Below are 21766 nucleotides of genomic sequence, written 5' to 3'. Positions count from 1 at the left end.
TGCTTACATACCGCCCTCCCGACTGTCTCTCATTCTCCGTTTCATTTTTCCCTCTTAAGGTTTAACTTAAAAGTTATGAAATGGGGAGTCAAAATACATCACTTGAAAGCGCGGCGGCTCTGAAGGTTGTGTGTGTGTGAGAGTGTGTGCATGTGTGTGTGAGTGCACTGCCCTCCACCCTCTCATCCTGAGTCCGGGGCCACTGAGGCTGCAGGGGTGAGGTTATCTTCGGGGGAGATAGTGAAGGGCAAGAAGTGCGCTCGGTTTAAAGACAGATGTTCACTTGACTGAGACAGGTGTCTTTGTTTTGTGGAGATCTTTAAAAGATAAGACAGAAAAAAGTTGTTGCTTCTTTCTCTTTCTGTCACATTCATTTACTTTAAAATCCTATTTCCTGGACACAAATGAAATCCTCCCGACACCATGACATCATTCAAATTGTTTCCAATGAATTTGCTTGTTTGAGGAATTCCCACAAACAAACATTATTTGAAACAAGACAGAATAACATAATAGCCCAAAAGAAAATTGCCTGATGTGTAAAAATTACAGAAACAAGTTGCTTTGATGTAAACAAGTAAAATTATCTCACCTCGTTAACAGATGTTTTTCACATAGAACAGAACACTTGTTAAAATTTAGATTTTTGCAGTGTAAGTTGGGTCGGCATCGCATAGCGACTGACTAATCCCATTTTGATCCAATAAGTGTGCATGTGCGTGTGTGTGAGGCAGAGAGAGAAGGAGAGGGGAGAGAGAAAGAGAGGTGGGAGGGAGTGAGGAGAGGAGAGGAGGGAGGGAGGATTGATCCGCGTCTGTTAAAATCTTGTTCTGGTTTTTCTTGGAGTGAGGTCTGTGCCTGCCGACGCGCCTCTCCTGTGCAGCCCCCCTCAAGAAGAGCTTTTTATGGAAGGGAACCTTGGAATTTTTGAAAGGGAGAAGGATCTGCATAATACCAGTGAAGTGGATAAAAACGCACGGCTGGGCTCTTTTTGCGTTCTCTCTTGCGTTTTCTGCTCTGGTGTCTGAATGAAACAGGGAGGCAAATATAAGGGGAAGGGGCACGGTGCAGGTTCTGGACTGGGAGTCGATCTGTCAGTGTGATTTTTTGGGTAAACACGTCTCCAGTGCGCCCGTTTTAACTTTTATTTCTTCAGAAACTGGTGAGCTCGACTCCTCTCCTCTTGCACGGCGGAGTTCGTTTTTCTCGGAACGAGGAGACTTTCGTGTTTTTCCCTCCTCTGAGAAACTGCTTAAACTTTCTACGTTTAAAAAAATAAATAAAAAGATCGGATTGCATTTTCCCCCTTCAAACATTTTGGAGGTGATGTCATCGTGCTGTGTTTTGGCTGGTATTGTGTCGAGAGGGCGCAGGGAGGACTGCTGCAGCCAGGCGGTAACCAGCGGCTGAGGCAAGCGGGGAAGTCCGGAAAATCAGGTGCAAAGTGCGGCTGTCATTTCCTCGCGGTGTCGCGGGTGGCTGAGTCCGCCACCCAGTCACAGCTGTTCCCATCCTCTCCAGCCACCCCTCCCTCCCTCGTCTTTCTCTCCCCTTTATTATCCCCTCCCATTTTCATTCACCACTCTCCATATACCCCTCTGAGCTGGACCGCTCCGGGACCTTATCGCCCTCTCTGTCGGACACTGTTGGTCGGTGTCACCTGAGCCACAGACCCGTTGAGCCAGCGTGGGGGCGCAGTCATGACCGAGGCAGCCCTGCATTACCCTGCGCCCGCAGAGCCCCCGTCTCCAGCTCGCCATTTGCTCCATCAGCCAGCCCAGGTAGCCCACCTCCAACAGCTCCTGGCCCTGCTCTGCTGGGACTAAACCTGCCTGCTACTCCTGTCTGTACCGGAACAAACACTCCACCACTTTCTTTTATCATCTCACCGACTACAGAATTCATTTTGGTGACCAGAAGCTTTCTGTTGCGCTGAAACGTTACGCATTGGATTACGCAGAAGATTACGCACGCACCGCATCTGTCCACAGGGCTGAGCATCACTCTAAGGGTCAACAAGGTCGATTGGAGTTGGTTATCTGTGACGCGTGAGCGCGCTTTCACCTGTTCCTCTCCTTGTCGGGGACGCGCAGCCTTTAAAACCCTAACCTTCCCCCTTTGCTCCCCCGCCCACCCGTCTCTCCACCGGTCTGGACAGCTGTTAGAGGTTGCCCGGCGGTCACAGTGGCACAGTTACCCCAGCCTCACACCCCACATTGCCCGCGCCCGCACATTTACCCACGCCGGGAGAACCGGGGCACGCCGCCGCCGATGCCAACGGGAGTGTCCGCTGACTCTTTGACTCTGCACAACATCCAGCGGATTCAAAACACAGAGGGGAACTCTCCGGACTGTCGGACTGGCTCAGACCGAGCGAGGAGACTGTCTCTGGGACACGTTCCATAGTGGAGGGGGGAAGCAATGTGGCCCCTTCTTTCCACGCTGACCGTCTTGTAAGTCACTTTTATCACTTATCATGTAAAAATCTTGTTTATCAGCTCAGGTCTTATCTCTGTCTTCGGTTGTTTAAACTAGTTTCGTGACAGGCCTATAGCTAAAGATGAAGATGATGGAGAGGAAGGTTGCAGTGTCTAACGATTACATCACTCCTCATCAGTCCCCATAGAAAACATGCCACGGAAGGCCCTGTTTTGATTGGCTGACAGTTCAGGGTCACTGGGTCAGAGTCAGGGCCCTGTTACTCATAAAACCTGCCATAAACATCTCCATCACCATCTGCACTTACTTCAGGGATGGCCAAGCTGGCTTAGGAAAGGCCATTTTCCCATCGCCAAGAAAAAACTTTTTTTCCCCTATTGAAAATATTTCAGAAGTTGAGTCAAATAACACCGGCTTTATCTAGTGGGATAGGAAAATGATAAAGTGCCAAGAGCAAATCTAAGGGAGGAGGATACAGACTCAGGGGGCTTGAGTTTGCCCATTTGAGGTGTGTCTTGTTAAAAGCCAAGGGATTTATTTTTCTTTCTTTGTGTCGGCTGTACTTCTCCCAGATGGCAGTCATCTCCAGATACTTCTCATTCCTCACACAACCTGGACAGGGTGTGTGCTGCTGCTGCTGCTGGTGTCTGCCTGACTTTCTCTCTCTTCGTCTGTGTCTCCCTCACACTCTCTCCACTTACCCACCTAACTGCCTACATCTGTCTTCCTGTCTTGCCTATACCCCGTTTTTCCACAGATACTTGCTCAGATAAAAAGTATGAATTAATAACTGATGAATGATGGTGCCCCTGGCAGTATCTGAGGAGGAGCAGTCTCACTGTTTAGTCTGCTGGTTTTAGTTTAGGTCTTTCAGAGCCAATCATCTTTCCATTCATTTCCTTCTTGCCTATCAGTGTTACCACAGCCACTTCATTTCATCCGTGTTGTTTTACCAGCGTGATCTCACTGAACGTCTTCAGCCAGCGAGAAAAGCCAAGGGCCTTTTGCCACAACAACCTGTTAACTGCTCTTCTCATAAAGCCGCAGCTCCATGTTGAGGCCCTGTGCTTCTCTAACTATTGCTCCACCATGGGCCCTATTACTGCTGATACCACTCACACGCCCACTAGCCTAACCACTATTCTTCACCGAGGCCCGCTGCTGAACATCTGAAACTCTTGCACCATGCCGAAGCCCACTGCTCCAGTGTTGGCCTACCACGCTAACCACTGCTACACACAGCTGAAACCGCCGCTCTGTGCTGAGTCCCACCAGGCCGACCGCTCTCACTCCACGCTGCTGCCCAGTCCTCGGTGCTGAGGCCTGCTAGTCTAACCGCAGCCTCCATATGGTAGATCTGCTGGGACGCAGGTTTATGATGTCAGACCTTTGCTTGTTTTGGCAGCCGGCCAAGGCGCACCGGGCTTTCCCTCTCTCCATACCTCCTTCTGTCTTTACTCTCCCCAACTTTACTCGGCGCTCTCTTATTCTCTCGTTTTCTCATCCCTCCCCCACCCCCGGCTTCTCCTGTCTCCCTCTTTCCTCTCTCCTTCTCTTTCTCTCTGTGGCTGGCATAATATGGAGTGTCTGTGGTTTTTGTGGGAGCGGGGGAATCCAGTGCCGAGGCACTTTTCCTGCAGTGTCCTCGGCGGCAGTGCAGCCGTGGTGTTTTAACAGCTGAGAGTCCTCACAATGCACAGGCGCTCAGGTTTTTTCGGCTGCGCAGGCAAAATGTGAGGGCCAACACTCTATTGCATTGCCCAGGATATCTGCATCTATTAGAACGAGTCAGGGGCCAAAACACCAGCTATGGGAAAGAAATGTTGAGAAAGAGAAACAAGATGAGAAAGAGTGGGGATGAGAGAAAGCAAGCATATGTACATATGTGTGTGTTAGTCAGGAGGCAATGACGTGTTACAATGTGCACAATTAACCCCCCCTTCTTTCATTCCCATTATTTATCTTTTTGTCTACTTCTCACGTCAGACCACACTCTGTGGTTACACTACTGTCTCTCATTTTGCCACTTTTTCTCCTCCTTCCTTCAAGATGTAACCTTAGTTCTTTTTCACCATCTCCTTCTCACATCTGTGCATCTTCCTTCAGATTTTATCTCTCACCTCTCTTATTATCTGTCAGCCTTCTCTTGCTTCATCTCCCCTTTATTTATTCTTACATCACCTCCCCTCTCCCTATCCCTTTGTGTACCTCTCAGTCTCCCTCTCTCTCTCCTCCTCGCTATCTCCCTCTCTCAGCAGCGCGTATGTCTTTGCTTTGGCCCAGCTGTCAGCTGCCTGCTCCTCCTGTACACACATATCCACCCTGCACACATCTGCACATCTGTGTGCATGCCCATGACAGTGTGGAGGAGTCACCCTGCTAACCCCAAACATAAAGGAAGAAGGGAGGCAGGGAACGATAGGAGAAAGGTAGAGTGGACAGAGACAGGGAGGGAGAGATAAGGTAGAAAAGAGATAGGGAGGACAACAAGTCAGAGAGAAAGAGTGGAGCACAGAGAGACGGAGAGAGAAAAGGCATGCAGAGAGATAGCAGACGATGAGGTGGGGAAAGACAGAATTCGTAGAATTGCTTTTCAGCCCACACACTTGGTTCTGAACTTCATCATGTCTTCAGCCACTAATTCAGAACAGTTCAAGGACTGCCAGAGTACTTTTTGCGCAACACAATCACTCCCTTATAAAGCTGTGAATAACATTTGATACATTCAAGGTCAAGGTCTAAACTTTAATTAAGGAATGTGATAAAGTGAGACAAATTTTAATTGTAACTATAACCAGCTGTCTCAATCACAGATGTCTCTGAAAGTCCACATCAGAGGAACAAGTAATAAGAAATAATGCATAAAAGTTATTTTTTAAAAGAACAATGCACATTAATTCTGCATGCTACGTCACCACGGTTACTCCGCACCAATTGATTTCTCCATTAATCATCTTTCCACAGCTCATGTTCTCACTTATTCATAGCATCTCTAAATGTAACCGCAGTCCACCGCTCTCCAAAGCCACATCACAGCGGAGTGTACACCTGTAGTCCAGCCCAGCTGTCTACATACACAGAGCAGCCAAATAAGCCAGCCCAGTCCCTTAGATGTCCAAACCAAAACATGTTCTAGTTGTCTCGGCATGTTTGCCATTTCGCCACGGTCCAATCAGGTCATTTGGAGGCCAGATTTTGGTGTGGCGAAAGTCAGGAACGGGTCAGAAAGTGGGTTTGGACAGAAGGCTGGTAGCGTTACGATAAACAGCGCTCTGGGTGTTGTCTGTCTGCCGATGCCTGGACATCTGCCTGTCTGTATGTCATGTCCCCGTGCCAGCCACACACCCAGCAGTGTGAGTAATCACCCAATAAGGAAAAGACATGTTGAACAAAAAGAACGGCAGAGAAGAAAGAGATGGAAATCATGGTGTCACGCATGACTCTTCCAACATTCAATGTTGCTTACATATTTCTGAACTCATCTGTTTCTACTTTTTCCAGATGTATCCAGATGTTGCTGGTGATGTGCAATCCATTACAGGTAAGAGTCTGCATGCAAAAAAGACAACATGTATATTGGTAGTATGTGCAGTTTTTCAACCCTGTTCATGACTCTATAAATGTATGTGTGTGCCAACTTCTGGGTGTGTGTCTGCCTCTGTGCGCATGTGTGTGTGTGAATCCAGCAGGTACTTGGTGTGGATGGGGTCAACTTCAGTGTGCATGTGGAGAACCAGACGCAGGTGCGAGACACCATGAGTCGGCGACACCACCGGGTCTACCAGCTCTACAGCCGCACCAGCGGCAAACACGTCCAGGTGCTGGGACGCAGAATCAGCGCTCGAGGAGAAGATGGAGACAAATTTGGTAAGACACACACACACAGGCACACACTCTGGTACATGTGAATGTATGCACAGTTAGATGCTTCCCTGCACACACATGCACCCTCACACTGACTAACGGCTGCAAGTACAAAGACTTGAAGGTTGACCAAGTGCATGCATGAATGGATACAGAATGCAACTGTGCAGGCACACTCACAAAAGCACACACACATGCCTCCCCAGGCTTTGGCAGAGGGGCAGTGGAGCTTGTCTTGGGAGTACAAAGACCTCATCGACTGGCTGCTGACTCAATGATTCACAAGAGAGCAAAAGAAAGAGAGAGAGAAAGAGGGAGAGAGAAAGAGGAGAGAAGGTGTTAGTGAAAAAAGTGAGTTAGCAGGAGAAGCCTGGCAGGTAGTGTCGGACCGAGTGTTAGAAACTCATCTCCGTCATCGATCCCTCCATTGATTTCTCATCCTCCCTGTTGTCTCCTCTGGATTTAAAACAGCAGGCTTCCTCTCCCCCCCTCCATCCTCCAACACTCCCTCTGTCCATCCCCCACTCCCTCCTCCTCTCCACCTTTCTCCGTCTGTAATGATGTCGAACCCATTCTTAAACCACACACAGAATCAATGAGCAGAAGAAAGCCAGAAAGCACGAGTTCATATTTCTGTGTGTGCTTCAGCGGTGGCTCACATTGCACACCCCGTCGATTCACAAACATGTCAGGTCGCTCACACGCCACTTCAAGCCGTAGGAGGGACCCTCCTAAGCCGAACAATCCACCCAAAACTGACCAACTATGGCGATGAGGTATTACACAAGGGAACCAAGAGCAGAGAGAGAAGAAATAAAGCAAAGAAGGGGCGGGAGCATGAAGGTATAAACATGAAGCGAAAGAGCAGAAGGGAGACGAGAGGAGAGTTGGGGGAAGAGAGAGGAAGGGGGCAAGAGGGAGGGAGGTATTGATTTCTCTTGACCCCTTTGTTGACTAAGGTCATGTAGGAACCATTTTAGGGATTTATTTTTAAACAGGCAAAAGCGCTCTCTGAAGATGTGTACTTGGTGAAGTGGTATTGCCTGGAAGGATGAATGTGCATGCACCTGCACACACACAGATACACAGATGTCCACGCGCACGTGCACGCACCTTAAAACAACAGTATCGCAGACACTCAGTCTGAGTGTTCTCCCGCTCCTCCCGGCCCTCCGTGCTCTGTCTACTCTTGGCTGTTATCTTTTTTACGAGGCCCATTTGTGGTCAGCGGCCTCACATCCATGTGTGTGACTGGGCTTATCTGACAACCATCTGTCCAGCCAGAGACATTTACATCGGCCTGTGATTTATCAGCAGGTTTAATAGCAGCTATGAATCCTGAAACTGTGATTTAATGTGAATGCCTTATCTGGTTATAAAAACACAAATCTGATTTAATGCTGGCTGGTAATCTGTGCAATTAGTGTCACACTACTTGGCTGTGGGCTTGTTTGTGTAAGCTTGAATGTTGTTCTTTGCTTTGGCAAATAATCCTGGACAACATGAAACAAAGTGAGCTCTAAATCTGGGTTAGCTTTATCTTCCTTTCTCTAATATTTGTGTGATACAAACTAATTAGGGATGTCAGTTTCAGTTAATTTTGCTTTCAATAGCCTGACACCCATTGACCAGTGACTAACTTTTAATTAAAAAAAAAAAAAAGGCAAAATGAAGTGAGATATAAGAGACCTTTCTTTTAGTCTGGCACTCAATTGACTCAGTCACTTTAGCACCACATTTCAAAGCGCTATCCATTTAGAGGTAATCAAATGTTAATGCTTTGGGTTGTAAATCTCTTGCCTTTTAATATCTGTTGGCTTTGCTAACAGACAGGTTAGTTTGCTGCAATAAGATGTGGAAACATATAGTGCCCATTGCCCACCCTCTCGCCTGCCTTGGCTGCTCTCTACTGTGCACCCGGGTTAGGTGGGAGCTAGCTAGCAGCACCACTCATTCGCTATTATTGCTTGTAATGCTGCCTGGCGGCAGGACAGTGTTGCTGTGGAGACATGGCAGCATCCCTGTGGTCTTCCCCAAGGTAGCCCTGGTGAGGACAGCAGATTTACTTTGAGCCACAAAACCCCTTTAGCATTGTTAGCACCACTGTTGTGCTGACACTGCCAACGTTACTAACAGTGGGGGTTTGTGGCTCAAAACTGAGCTGCTTAATGATCAGGGCGACCTAGGGGGAGACTGAGGGTTGGGACAGTGTTTCCAAAGCAATGGCATAAAGTCGAGATGGCATTACCAGCAGTAATCACCACAAGTGGCACCGCTAGCTAGCTCCCACCAGGACCGGGTGATTTATAGTCTGACAAGCGTATAACTGTTCAAAAATATTCTCTGCAGCTAACCTATTAACAGTTAACAATTGACATCCCTTAACCTAATAAACCTGTGAAGTGCTGCAAACACAATGAAGTGTTTCTTTGCATTGCCTGCGGCTCTAATGTCTGTCTGTCCCTCTGTCTGTCCCTTCACAAGCCCAGCTCGTAGTGGAGGCCGATACCTTTGGCAGCCAGGTGAGAATCCGGGGCAAAGAAACCAATTTCTACCTTTGCATGAACCGCCGTGGCAAGCTGGTAGGAAAGGTGAGACTTCTTTCTTTTAGAGATGTGTTTATCAAAAATCAAATTATCTTTCAGTTTCCTGACCAGCCTCTTTTTGTTTCTCCCAATGTGTGTGTGTGTGTGTGTGTGTGTGTGCGCGCGCGTACCTGTGGTTTCTCTGCTCTCTCAGAAGGCCAGTAATCGAAGCGATGACTGCGTCTTTGTGGAAAAGGTTCTGGAAAACCACTACACAGCTCTGATGTCAGCACGCTACACAGGCTGGTACGTGGGCTTCACTAAAAGAGGCCGTCCTCGCCGCGGCCCCCACACGCTCCCCAACCAGCAGGACGTACACTTCATGAAGCGCTTCCCGCCTGGGGAGCAGCCCGACCTCACCACCCCCTTTCGCTTCACCACCGTCAGCAAGCGGGGAAAGCGGGTGCGCGCTACTGGGCCCCGCTAGTAGTGGCTAACGCTAGCACCCACTGTCTTGTCGTCCAAAGCCTTGACCTGAGCCTGCCAATGGCTAACCCAGTCATCTCCTCTGTCGCACACGACTGAACACCTCCCTTTGTTGGGACAAACATTGACCAGAAACTTGATAAATCATTCATGGGGTTTAGCTTTACACCTACTAATTTGCCACTACGGCCCCTAGTTAGTGATCATTCCTCTCAAATTTAGTTCCCTTACTGGACCAACTGGATCATTACTGGTCCATTGCTGGAAGCTCTATGGACCTGATCTGCTTCTCTTCATAGGCCAGAAATACTGAGAGGGAACCTGAAGAGCAGCCAGAGTCCCAAGCTCTACAAAGGCCTTTATTCCACAACCACAAAAACCACAAGGCCTTCATGTCTCCTGTTCTGGACTCACTGGACAACGTCAAGTATGGGATTACAACTGGACCATACAGAGAGAGGACAAGGGTGGGAAAGACTGACTGAACAAGAGAGTGGGTGCTTAGCCTACGGATAAAGGGAAAAGAGGAAGGAGAGGACAGGAAAACGGCATAGTGGACAAAGGGATAGAGAAATCTGCACAGATCAAATGGACCAATAATGGACTGTTGACATGTGACGCACTTATTTGTCTCACTGCTAAATTGGTGGGTACCTGTGAGACTGTCGGATGAATGGATGACAAAAGGATGAATGAGGGAATGATCGAGTGAGTGATGTACTGAATAAACGCATGTTTGTAAGAACAGGAAGACGAGGAAATGTATGTAAGTGTGTGTGTGTGTGTGTGTGTGTGTGTGTGTGTATGTGTGTGTATGTGTGTGTATGAGTGAGTGCACCAACAACCAAGAGTGAAGCTGGATCACAAGGGACTCTGGAAAGGGACCATTCAGTCCCTGCATGAACCCGTGACAACTCACCGCAGGGACTGAAGCTTTAGGAACTGGAATGTATAAAAACCAAGCTGCACCAAAAACAGCCAGCCAACCAAACCAACGACAGACCAAAGACAACTGGAGACCTTCTTCATGACTCCTCCACCCCCCCCCCCCCCACCCCCCCAGAGGACACTACACCCTCTGCTTATAGGTGCAGAGGGTGCTGAGCGCAGGGGCGAGCACGGCGGGAGGGTGCCTTGTCTATTAGCATTGCTATAGAAACGACCCAGGGGATGATGCTCCCGTGCGATACCGTGGATACAGAATGCTGCTACCAGGACATTCAGTGGAACAAACCAAAGTCTCATGCATACACACAGGAGAAAAAATATTAAAGGGAACAATTTATTGAAAGTTATATATATTATATATATAAAAGAAGACAGAAACCCTAAATAAGCAATCTTACTATGATGGTTATTATAATTATTACGATAAAATTATTTCATTTATTTATTTCAGCTCTGTGTGCAGCAGTCTTTCTCGACTCAGTAAACCTTACAGAAACATTTCCTGTGTCTCCTAGCCTCTTTAAACTGCTTCTTCACATGCTCTCTTTTCTGTCAAGGGATATATCTTAGGAAGAGATTCAAGTTCACCCAAGCTCCAGATGTGGTCAGCTGGCTTTAATGCACAGTTAGTTGATGGACAAAAAAATAATTGGCAACTATTTTGATAAATAATAATAGCTTAACTCATGTATCAAGCAAAAAAGCCCAACATTTGCTTGTTCCAGCCACTTCACTGTAAGGGTTTGATGGTTTTGTCTGTTTTATATCATTCTAAATTGAACATCTTTGGGGTTTGGACAAGCAATCTGAAGAACTTTCCTTTAGCTCACAGTAATTGTGATATGCAGAAGGTTTGGGCGATATAATGACCTACACCATGATCACAGAGGATGCCTCACTGTTTATACCAAGGTGCCTGTCCCTTTAATATATCTGGTTGTATTAGAGCAGGCGTTATCAAAGTTTTGATCATTGGGTGCCAGTTTAGTAAGCCAACATATGATTGAGGGCCACATAGAAAAAATACACTAATGAAGCTAACAGCACTACAATTGATACATACTATACTATGACTTTTTACATATTTGTTATGGCAAACTATACTATGACATTTTTTTATGCATAATATATTTTGACTTTTTAAATATTTTTATGACAGATTCTGCTATGATATTTTCATGACATACTATATTATGACCTCTTGTAGATTTTCATGACATACTATACTATGACATTTTTATGACAGGATACATTATGACTTTTTATATATTTTTATGGAACACTGTACTGTCACTTTTTTATGGTATGCTACACTGACTTTTTACATATCTTTATGGCATACTACACTATGACTTTTTAATATATTTCTATAACATGGTATACTATGACTTTTTATATTTATTATAACATACTATACATTGTTACTTTTAAATATTTTCGTGACATAGTATACTATAACTTTTTAACTGTATCTTATCACATACTATACTATGATTTTTATATATATATTTATGGCATACTATAGTATGACTTTTTATATTTGTTATAACATACTATACTTTATTATTTTTATTTTTATTATCTTTATTAGTTTTATGACAGTTTGATGTCATACTATACGAAGACTTTTAATATATTTTATGACATACTATACTATGACATTTTTTTCAGTTATTTATGACATACTATACTATGACTTTTTTTATCACATTTTGATGACATACTACAGTATATTTCTTCATCCCAATTTTTTGACACACTAGACTATGACATTTTTAATCAGATGTTTATGACATACTATATTATGAATTTTATATATCATATTTTTAAGACATACTATAGTATGACTTTTTTTCATCCCAATTTTTTGACATACTATACTATGACACTCTTATCATATCTTTGTGACGTACTATACCATGACATGTTTTAATCATATTTTGATCTATACTATGACTTTATTATCATATATTTATGACATCCTGTACTATTATTTTTTTATCATATTTTTATGACATACTATACTATAACTTTTTATAGCATTTTTATGACATACTATACTATGATTTTTTTATAGCATTTGTATGACATACTATACTATGACTTTTTGATCACAATTTTATGTTATACTATACTATGACTTTTTATAGCATTTTTATGACATACTATACTATGATTTTTTTATAGCATTTGTATGACATACTATACTATGACTTTTTGATCACAATTTTATGTTATACTATATTATGATTTTTTATAGCATTTTTATGACATACTATACTATGATTTTTTATAGCATTTGTATGACATACTATACTATGACTTTTTGATCACAATTTTATGTTATACTATACTATGACTTTTTTCACATTTTTATGACATACTATGCGATGATTTTTTTCACATTTTTATAACATACTATACTATGATTTTTTTCACATTTTTATAATATACTATACTATGACTTTTTATAGCATTTTTATGACATACTATACTATGATTTTTTATAGCATTTGTATGACATACTATACTATGACTTTTTGATCACAATTTTATGTTATACTATACTATGACTTTTTATAGCATTTTTATGACATACTATACTATGATTTTTTATAGCATTTGTATGACATACTATACTATGACTTTTTGATCACAATTTTATGTTATACTATATTATGATTTTTTATAGCATTTTTATGACATACTATACTATGATTTTTTATAGCATTTGTATGACATACTATACTATGACTTTTTGATCACAATTTTATGTTATACTATACTATGACTTTTTTCACATTTTTATGACATACTATGCGATGATTTTTTTCACATTTTTATAACATACTATACTATGATTTTTTTCACATTTTTATAATATACTATACTATGACTTTTTGATCACAATTTTATGACATACTATACTATGACTTTTTCATCAGATTTTTATGAATAACCACACTATGACTTTTTATCTGATTTTTTTACATACTATACTATGATTTTCTATCATGTTTTTATGACATACTATACTGTGACTATTTTCACATTTTTATAACATACTATACTATGACTTTTCATCATATTTTTATGACATACTATAATATGACTTTTTTTAATCACATTTTTATGACATGCTATACTATGACTTTTTATCTGATTTTTTGACATACTATACTGTGACTTTTTTCACATTTTTATGACATACTATACAATGACTTTTTTTAATCACATTTTTATGACATGCTATACTATGACTTTTTATCTGATTTTTTGACATACTATACTGTGACTTTTTTCACATTTTTATGACATACTATACAATGACTTTCTATCAGATTTTTATGACATGGTATACTATGACTTTTTTCACATTTTTATGACATACTATACTATGACTTTTTATCATATTTTTATGACATACTATAATGTGACTTTTTATAGCATTTTTATAACATACTATACTATGACTTTTTATAGCATTTTTATGACATACTATACTATGACTTTTTTCACATTTTTATGACATACTATACTATGACTTTTTATAGCATTTTTATAACATACTATACTATGACTTTTTATAGCATTTTTATGACATACTATACTATGACTTTTTTCACATTTTTATGACATACTATACTATGACTTTCTATCAGATTTTTATGACATAGTATACTATAACTTTTTTCACATTTTTATAACATACTATACTATGACTTTTTATCATATTTTTATGACATACTATAATGTGACTTTTCATAGCATTTTTATAACATATTATACTATGACTTTTTATAGCATGTTTATGACATACTATACTATGACTTTTTTCACATTTTTATAACATACTATACTATGACTTTTCATCATATTTTTATGACATACTATAATATGACTTTTCATAGCATTTTTATAACATACTATACTATGACTTTCAATCATATTTTTATGACATACTATACTATGACTTTTTATCTGATTTTTTGACATACTATACTATGACTTTCTATCATATTTTTATGACATCCTATACTATGACTTTTTCACATTTTTATAACATACTATACTATGACTTTTCATCATATTTTTATGACATACTATAATATGACTTTTCATAGCATTTTTATAACATACTATACTATGACTTTCAATCATATTTTTATGACATACTATACTATGACTTTTTATCATATTTTTATGATATACTATAATATGACTTTTCATAGCATTTTTATAACATACTATACTATGACTTTTTTTAATCACATTTTTATGACATGCTATACTATGACTTTTTATCTGATTTTTTTGACATACTATACTTTGACTTTTTTCACATTTTTATGACATACTATACAATGACTTTCTATCAGATTTTTATGACATGGTATACTATGACTTTTTTCACATTTTTATAACATACTATACTATGACTTTTTATCATATTTTTATGACATACTATAATGTGACTTTTTATAGCATTTTTATAACATACTATACTATGACTTTTTATAGCGTTTTTATGACATACTATACTATGACTTTTTTCACATTTTTATGACATACTATACTATGACTTTCTATCAGATTTTTATGACATAGTATACTATAACTTTTTTCACATTTTTATAACATACTATACTATGACTTTTTATCATATTTTTATGACATACTATAATGTGCCTTTTTATAGCATTTTTATAACATACTATACTATGACTTTTTATAGCATGTTTATGACATACTATACTATGACTTTTTTCACATTTTTATAACATACTATACTATGACGTTTTTGACATTTTTATGACATACTGTAATGTGACTTTTTATAGCATTTTATAACATACTATACAATGACTTTTTGATCACAATTTCATGACATACTATACTATGACTTTTTTGACATTTTTATGACATACTATACTATGACTTTTTATAGCATTTTATAACATACTATACTATGACTTTTCATAGCATTTTTATGACATACTATACTATGACTTTCTATTATATTTTTATGACATACTATACTATGACTTTCTATCACATTTTTATGACATACTATAACATGACTTTTCATAGCATTTTATAACATACTATACTATGACTTTTTGATCACAATTTCATGACATACTATACTATGACTTTTTTCACATTTATATGACATACTATACAATGACTTTCTATCAGATTTTTATGACATGGTATACTATGACTTTTTTCACATTTTTATGACATACTATACAATGACTTTCTATCACATTTTTATGACATACTATAATATGACTTTTTGATCACAATTTCATGACATACTATACTATGACTTTCTATCAGATTTTTATGACATACTATACTATGACTTTCTATCAGATTTTTATGACATACTATACTATGACTTTCTATTATATTTTTATGACATACTATACTATGACTTTTTATCATATTGTTATGACATACTATACTATGACTTTATATCACATTTTTATGACATACTATACTATGACTTTCTATTATATTTTTATGACATACTATACTATGACTTTCTATTATATTTTTATGACATACTATACTATGACTTTCTATTATATTTTTATGACATACTATACAATGACTTTCTATCACATTTTTATGACATAATATAACATGACTTTTCATAGCATTTTATAACATACTATACTATGACTTTTTGATCACAATTTTATAACATACTATACTATGACTTTTTATCATATTTTTATGACATACTATAATGTGACTTTTTATAGCATTTTTATAACATACTATACTATGACTTTTTATAGCATTTTTATGACATACTATACTATGAGTTTTTTCACATTTTTATGACATACTATACTATGACTTTCTATCAGATTTTTATGACATAGTATACTATGACTTTTTCACATTTTTATAACATACTATACTATGACTTTTCATAGCATTTTTATGACATACTATACTATGACTTTTTTCACATTTTTATAACATACTATAATATGACTTTTCATCATATTTTTATGACATACTATAATGTGACTTTTTATAGCATTTTATAACACACTATACTATGACTTTTGATCACAATTTCATGACATACTATACTTTGACTTTTTTCACATTTTTATGACATACTATACAATGTCTTTCTATCAGATTTTTATGACATACTATACTATGACTTTTTTCACATTTTTAGAACATATGATACTATGACTTTTTTCAGATTTTTATAACATACGATACTATGACTTTCTATCAGATTTTTATGACATAGTATACTATGACTTTTTTCACATTTTTATACTATACTATGACTTTTTATCATATTTTTATGACATGCTATAATGTGACTTTTTATAGCATTTTTATAACATACTATACTATGACTTTTCATAGCATTTTTATAACATACTATACTATGACTTTTTTCACATTTCCATAACATACTATACTATGACTTTTCATCATATTTTTATGACATACTATAATGTGACTTTTTATAGCATTTTATAACATACTATACTATGACTTTTGATCACAATTTCATGACATACTATACTATGACTTTTTTCACATTTTTATAACATACGATACTATGACTTTTTATCATATTGTTATGACATACTATACTATGACTTTATATCATATTTTTATGACATACTATACTATGACTTTTTATCATATTTTTATGATATACTATAATATGACTTTCTATCACATTTTTATGACATACTATAATATGACTTTCTATCACATTTTTATGAAATACTATAATATGACTTTTCATAGCATTTTTATGACATACTATACTATGACTTTCTATTATATTTTTATGACATACTATACTATGACTTTTTATCATATTTTTATGACATACTATAATATGACTTTCTATCACATTTTTATGACATACTATAATATGACTTTTCATAGCATTTTATAACATACTATACTATGACTTTTTGATCACAATTTCATGACATACTATACTATGACTTTTTTGACATTTTTTTGACATACTATACTATGACTTTATATCACATTTTTATGACATACTAAACTATGACTTTCTATTATATTTTTATGACATACTATACTATGACTTTTTATCATATTTTTATGACATACTATAATATGACTTTCTATCACATTTTTATGACATACTATAATATGACTTTTCATAGCATTTTATAACATACTATACTATGACTTTTTGATCACAATTTCATGACATACTATACTATGAATTTTTTTTTCCGCATTTTTATAACATACTATACTATGACTTTCAATCATATTTTTATGACATACTATACTATGACTTTTTATCATATTGTTATGACATACTATACCATGACTTTATATCACATTTTTATGATATACTATAATATGACTTTTCATAGCATTTTTATGACATACTATACTATGACTTTCTATTATATTTTTATGACATACTATACTATGACTTTTTATCATATTTTTATGACATACTATACTATGACTTTCTATCACATTTTTATGACATACTATAATATGACTTTTCATAGCATTTTTATGACATACTATACTATGGCTTTTTTCACATTTTTATGACATACTATACTATGACTTTTTTTAATCACATTTTTATGACATGCTATACTATGACTTTTTATCGGATTTTCATAACATACTATACTATGACTTTTTATAGCATTTTTATGACATACTATACTATGGCTTTTTTCACATTTTTATGACATACTATACTATGACTTTTTTTAATCACATTTTTATGACATGCTATACTACGACTTTTTATCTGATTTTTATAAAATACTATACAATGACTTTTTTTCTGATTTTTATAACATACCATATTATGACTTTCTATAGAATTTTTATGACATACTATACTATGGCTTTTTTCACATTTTTATGACATACTATACTATGACTTTTTATAGCATTTTTATGGCATGCTATACTATGACTTTTTTTATATTTTAATGACATGCTATACTATGAATTTCTTTTTTAACGCATTTAATGTCATACTATACTATAATTTTTTTTAATCTTTTTTTTATGATATACTATAGTATGACTTTTTGATCACATTTTGATGACATTCTATTCTATGACTTGTTTTGATCACATTTTGATGACATACTATATTAATTATTAATTATTTTTATCATATTTTTATGATATACTATAGTTTGACTTTTTGATCACATTTTGATGACATTCTATTCTGACTTTTTTTAATCACATTTTGATGACATACTATACTATGATTTTTTTTTGCTCAAAATTTTTTGACATACTATACTATGACTTTTTTTTATCATATTTTTTATGATATACTATAGTATGACTTTTTTAACACATTCAATCACATACTATACTATGACTTTTTCTTATAAAATTTTGATGCATACTGTACTATGATATTTTTTTGTCATATTTTTTTGACATACTATAGCATGACATTTTTTCAGTTTTTTTTTTTACATACTATATACTATGACTTTTTTATTACAGTTTTATGACATAATATACTATAACTTTTTGATCAAAATTTTACGACATACTATACTATGACGTTTTTAATCACATTTTGATGACACACTATACAATGATATTTTTTCATCACAATATTTTGTCATACTATACTATGACTTTTTTTATCACATTTTTATGACATAGTATACTATGATATTTTTTGATCATATTTTTATGACATATTATAGTATGACTTGTTTTCAGATTTTTCTTCCACATACTATATACTATGACTTTTTTATTACAGTTTTATGACATAACATACTATAACTTTTTGATCAAAATTTTATGACATACTATACTATGACGTTTTTAATCACATTTTGATGACATACTATACAATGATATTTTTTCATCACAATTTTTTGACATACTATACTATGACTTTTTTATTACATTTTTATGACATACTATACTATGATATTTTTTGATCATATTTTTATGACATATTATAGTATGACTTTTTTTTGGATTTTTTTTCCCACATACTGTATACTATCACTCTTTTATTACATTTTTATGACATACTATACCTTTTTGATCAAAATTTTGATGACATACTATACTATGATGTTTTTTCATCACAATTTTGTGACATACTATAGAATGACTTTTTATAGCATTTTTATGGCATGCTATAATATGACTTGTTTTTATATTTTAATGGCATGCTATACTATGACTTTTTTTAATCACATTTTGATGACATACTATACTATTAACTTTTTGATCAAAATTTTACGACATTACCACACTATGACTTTTTTTTCCACATTTTGATGACATACTATACTATGATAATTTTTTTATCATATTTTTATGACATACTATAGTATGACTTTTTTTTCTGATGTTTTTTCACATACTATATCCTGAGTTTTTTGACACATTAAATCACATACTATACTATGACTTTTTCTTATAAAATTTTGATGCATACTGTACTATGATATTTTTTGTCATATTTTTTTGACATACTATAGCATGACTTTTTTTCAGATTTTTTTACATACTATACTATGACTTTTTTATTACAATTTTATGACATAATATACTATGACTTTTTTATTACAATTTTATGACATAATATACTATGATTTTTTTAATCACATTTTAATGACATACTATACTATGACTTTTTTTTCCACATTTTGATGACATACTATACTATGATATTGTTTCATCATAATTTTTTGATATACTATACTATAATATTTTTTGATCATATTTTTATGACATGTTATAGTATGACTTTTTTTTCCCACATACTATATACTATCACTCTTTTATTACATTTTTATGACATACTATAACTTTTTGATCAAAATTTTATGACATACTATACTATGATGTTTTTTATCACAATTTTGTGACATACTATAGAATGACTTTTTATAGCATTTTTATGGCACACTATACTATGACTTTTTTAAACCATATTTTTATGATATACTAGCATTCTGATGACATACTATGATATTTTTTGATCAAAATTTTATGACATAATATACTATTACTTTTTTAATCACATTTTTATGACATACTGTACTATATGTTTTCTTGATTAAAATTTTACGATATGCTATACTATGACTTTTTTAATCGCATTTTCATGACATACTATAGTATGACTTTTTTTTAACGCATTTTGCCGACATACTCTACTATGACTTTTTTCACATTTTGATGACATACTATACTATGATTTTTTTTTATTAAAATTTTATGTCATGCTATACTATGACTTTATCATATTTTTATGACTTTTCATCTAATTTTGGTGATATACTATGCTATGACTTTTTCATCACATTTTGATGACCTCATATACAATCATATTTTTACGACATACTATACTATTACCTTTTCTGGGACATGCTATAGTATGACTGTATTTATGACATACAGTACTATGCCTTTTTATATGTTTTAATCACATACTATTCTTTGATACCTGCTTTTACGTATTTCTACAATTTTTACAACATACTATACTTTTTGAGTTGATTGAGTTTTATTATTTCTATATTTTATGTATCCACATATGCTACTCCTAATAGACATTATTCACTATTTTAATTTATTATTCATTTTTTCATTTGGCATTTTATAGATAAGAAAAGGCTAAGTGCTACTCAAATTTACTTAGTTGCAGTGCAGTTATTGGAAAACTGTATACCTAATAAGCTCCAAGCAAGTATCAAGGGCCACCAGCAGCCTGTCATGTTCATCATGCCAATTCATCAAGTTCCCCAACTACTTTACCGCATTAACATCTCACCAGCAGATTTCCAATAGAGACAAGGTGCAAAGATGCACAGGCTGCAGTCAAATGGATTTTATAGTTGTCACAGTCTTTTCAGAATGGGTTGAAGTAGTCCCTGAAGCTTGAAACTCAACTTGCTTAAAAAAATACAAACCCAAGATTAGGACCAGTCTCACTCAGGGACCCTTTGAAACTGCTGAACACGTACTGTTCTGCAAAAGTCAACAGTGACCTCCACATTATGAAGTTTTGCCATGAATATGGAGCACGAGGGATCAGACAGAACAGTGGAAGGGAAACATGCAGTAGTGAGATAGAGTTTCATAGCTGCTTCTTCTCTCATCTATCCTGCTCTTATCCCCCCATCCCTCCCCTTCCTTCCCCATCCTAGCGGGAGGTCACTGAAGAGATGTCGCTGCCAAATGACCCAATCATGCCGGCAGACACAAACAGCTGACTCAGGGGGAAAAAAGGGTTGTACCAGAGGATTCCTATTGCAAGGCAGCAGGAATCTGTGCTGGAGGGGGGTGGTATAAGGGGGGGAGACAGTGGGGTGGGAGGGAAACGGGGTGTGGGGGTGGGATAAAGAAGAGCGAGTAGGGGGGTGGTGGGGTGAGTTGTTCATTTCTGGAACGTTGCTCCAGTTCCACTCGGGAATGATGGAAATATTCCGCGTAGC

At 36.4% G+C, this 21766-nt stretch overlaps 1 protein-coding gene across 3 annotated transcripts; it reads left to right on the top strand.

Moving 5' to 3' along the window:
- The first annotated feature begins 756 nt into the window (after window positions 1-756).
- On the top strand, window positions 757-10762 carry fgf18a (fibroblast growth factor 18a). 3 transcript variants are annotated; one of them, XM_033632687.2, is made up of 5 exons: window positions 757-2453; window positions 5941-5980; window positions 6126-6306; window positions 8788-8894; window positions 9046-10762. In XM_033632687.2, the coding sequence occupies exons 1-5, from the start codon at window positions 2422-2424 to the stop codon at window positions 9313-9315; spliced, it is 630 nt and encodes a 209-aa protein (XP_033488578.1). In that variant the 5' UTR covers window positions 757-2421; the 3' UTR covers window positions 9316-10762. The 3 variants fall into 3 exon arrangements, with proteins under 3 accessions (XP_033488578.1, XP_078025459.1, XP_033488577.1); XM_078169333.1 differs by having other exon boundaries at window positions 760-2453; window positions 6129-6306; window positions 9043-10762; XM_033632686.2 differs by having other exon boundaries at window positions 768-2453; window positions 9043-10762.
- The last annotated feature ends 11004 nt before the right edge of the window (window positions 10763-21766 follow it).

This window comes from Epinephelus lanceolatus, chromosome 7 (assembly GCF_041903045.1).
Source record: "Epinephelus lanceolatus isolate andai-2023 chromosome 7, ASM4190304v1, whole genome shotgun sequence".
NCBI classification, from domain to species: Eukaryota; Metazoa; Chordata; class Actinopteri; order Perciformes; family Serranidae; genus Epinephelus; species Epinephelus lanceolatus.
This window is presented reverse-complemented; position numbering and strand designations above follow the sequence as displayed.

Excerpts from the sequence above, each read along its gene's own strand:
- fgf18a (XM_033632686.2), top strand. The coding sequence starts at position 2,422 with ATGTGGCCCCTTCTTTCCACGCTGACCGTCTT. Across the intron at positions 2,454-5,940 it reads CTTTCCACGCTGACCGTCTT|ATGTATCCAGATGTTGCTGG; the intron begins GTAAGTCACTTT and ends TACTTTTTCCAG. Across the intron at positions 8,895-9,042 it reads GTGGCAAGCTGGTAGGAAAG|AAGGCCAGTAATCGAAGCGA; the intron begins GTGAGACTTCTT and ends CTGCTCTCTCAG.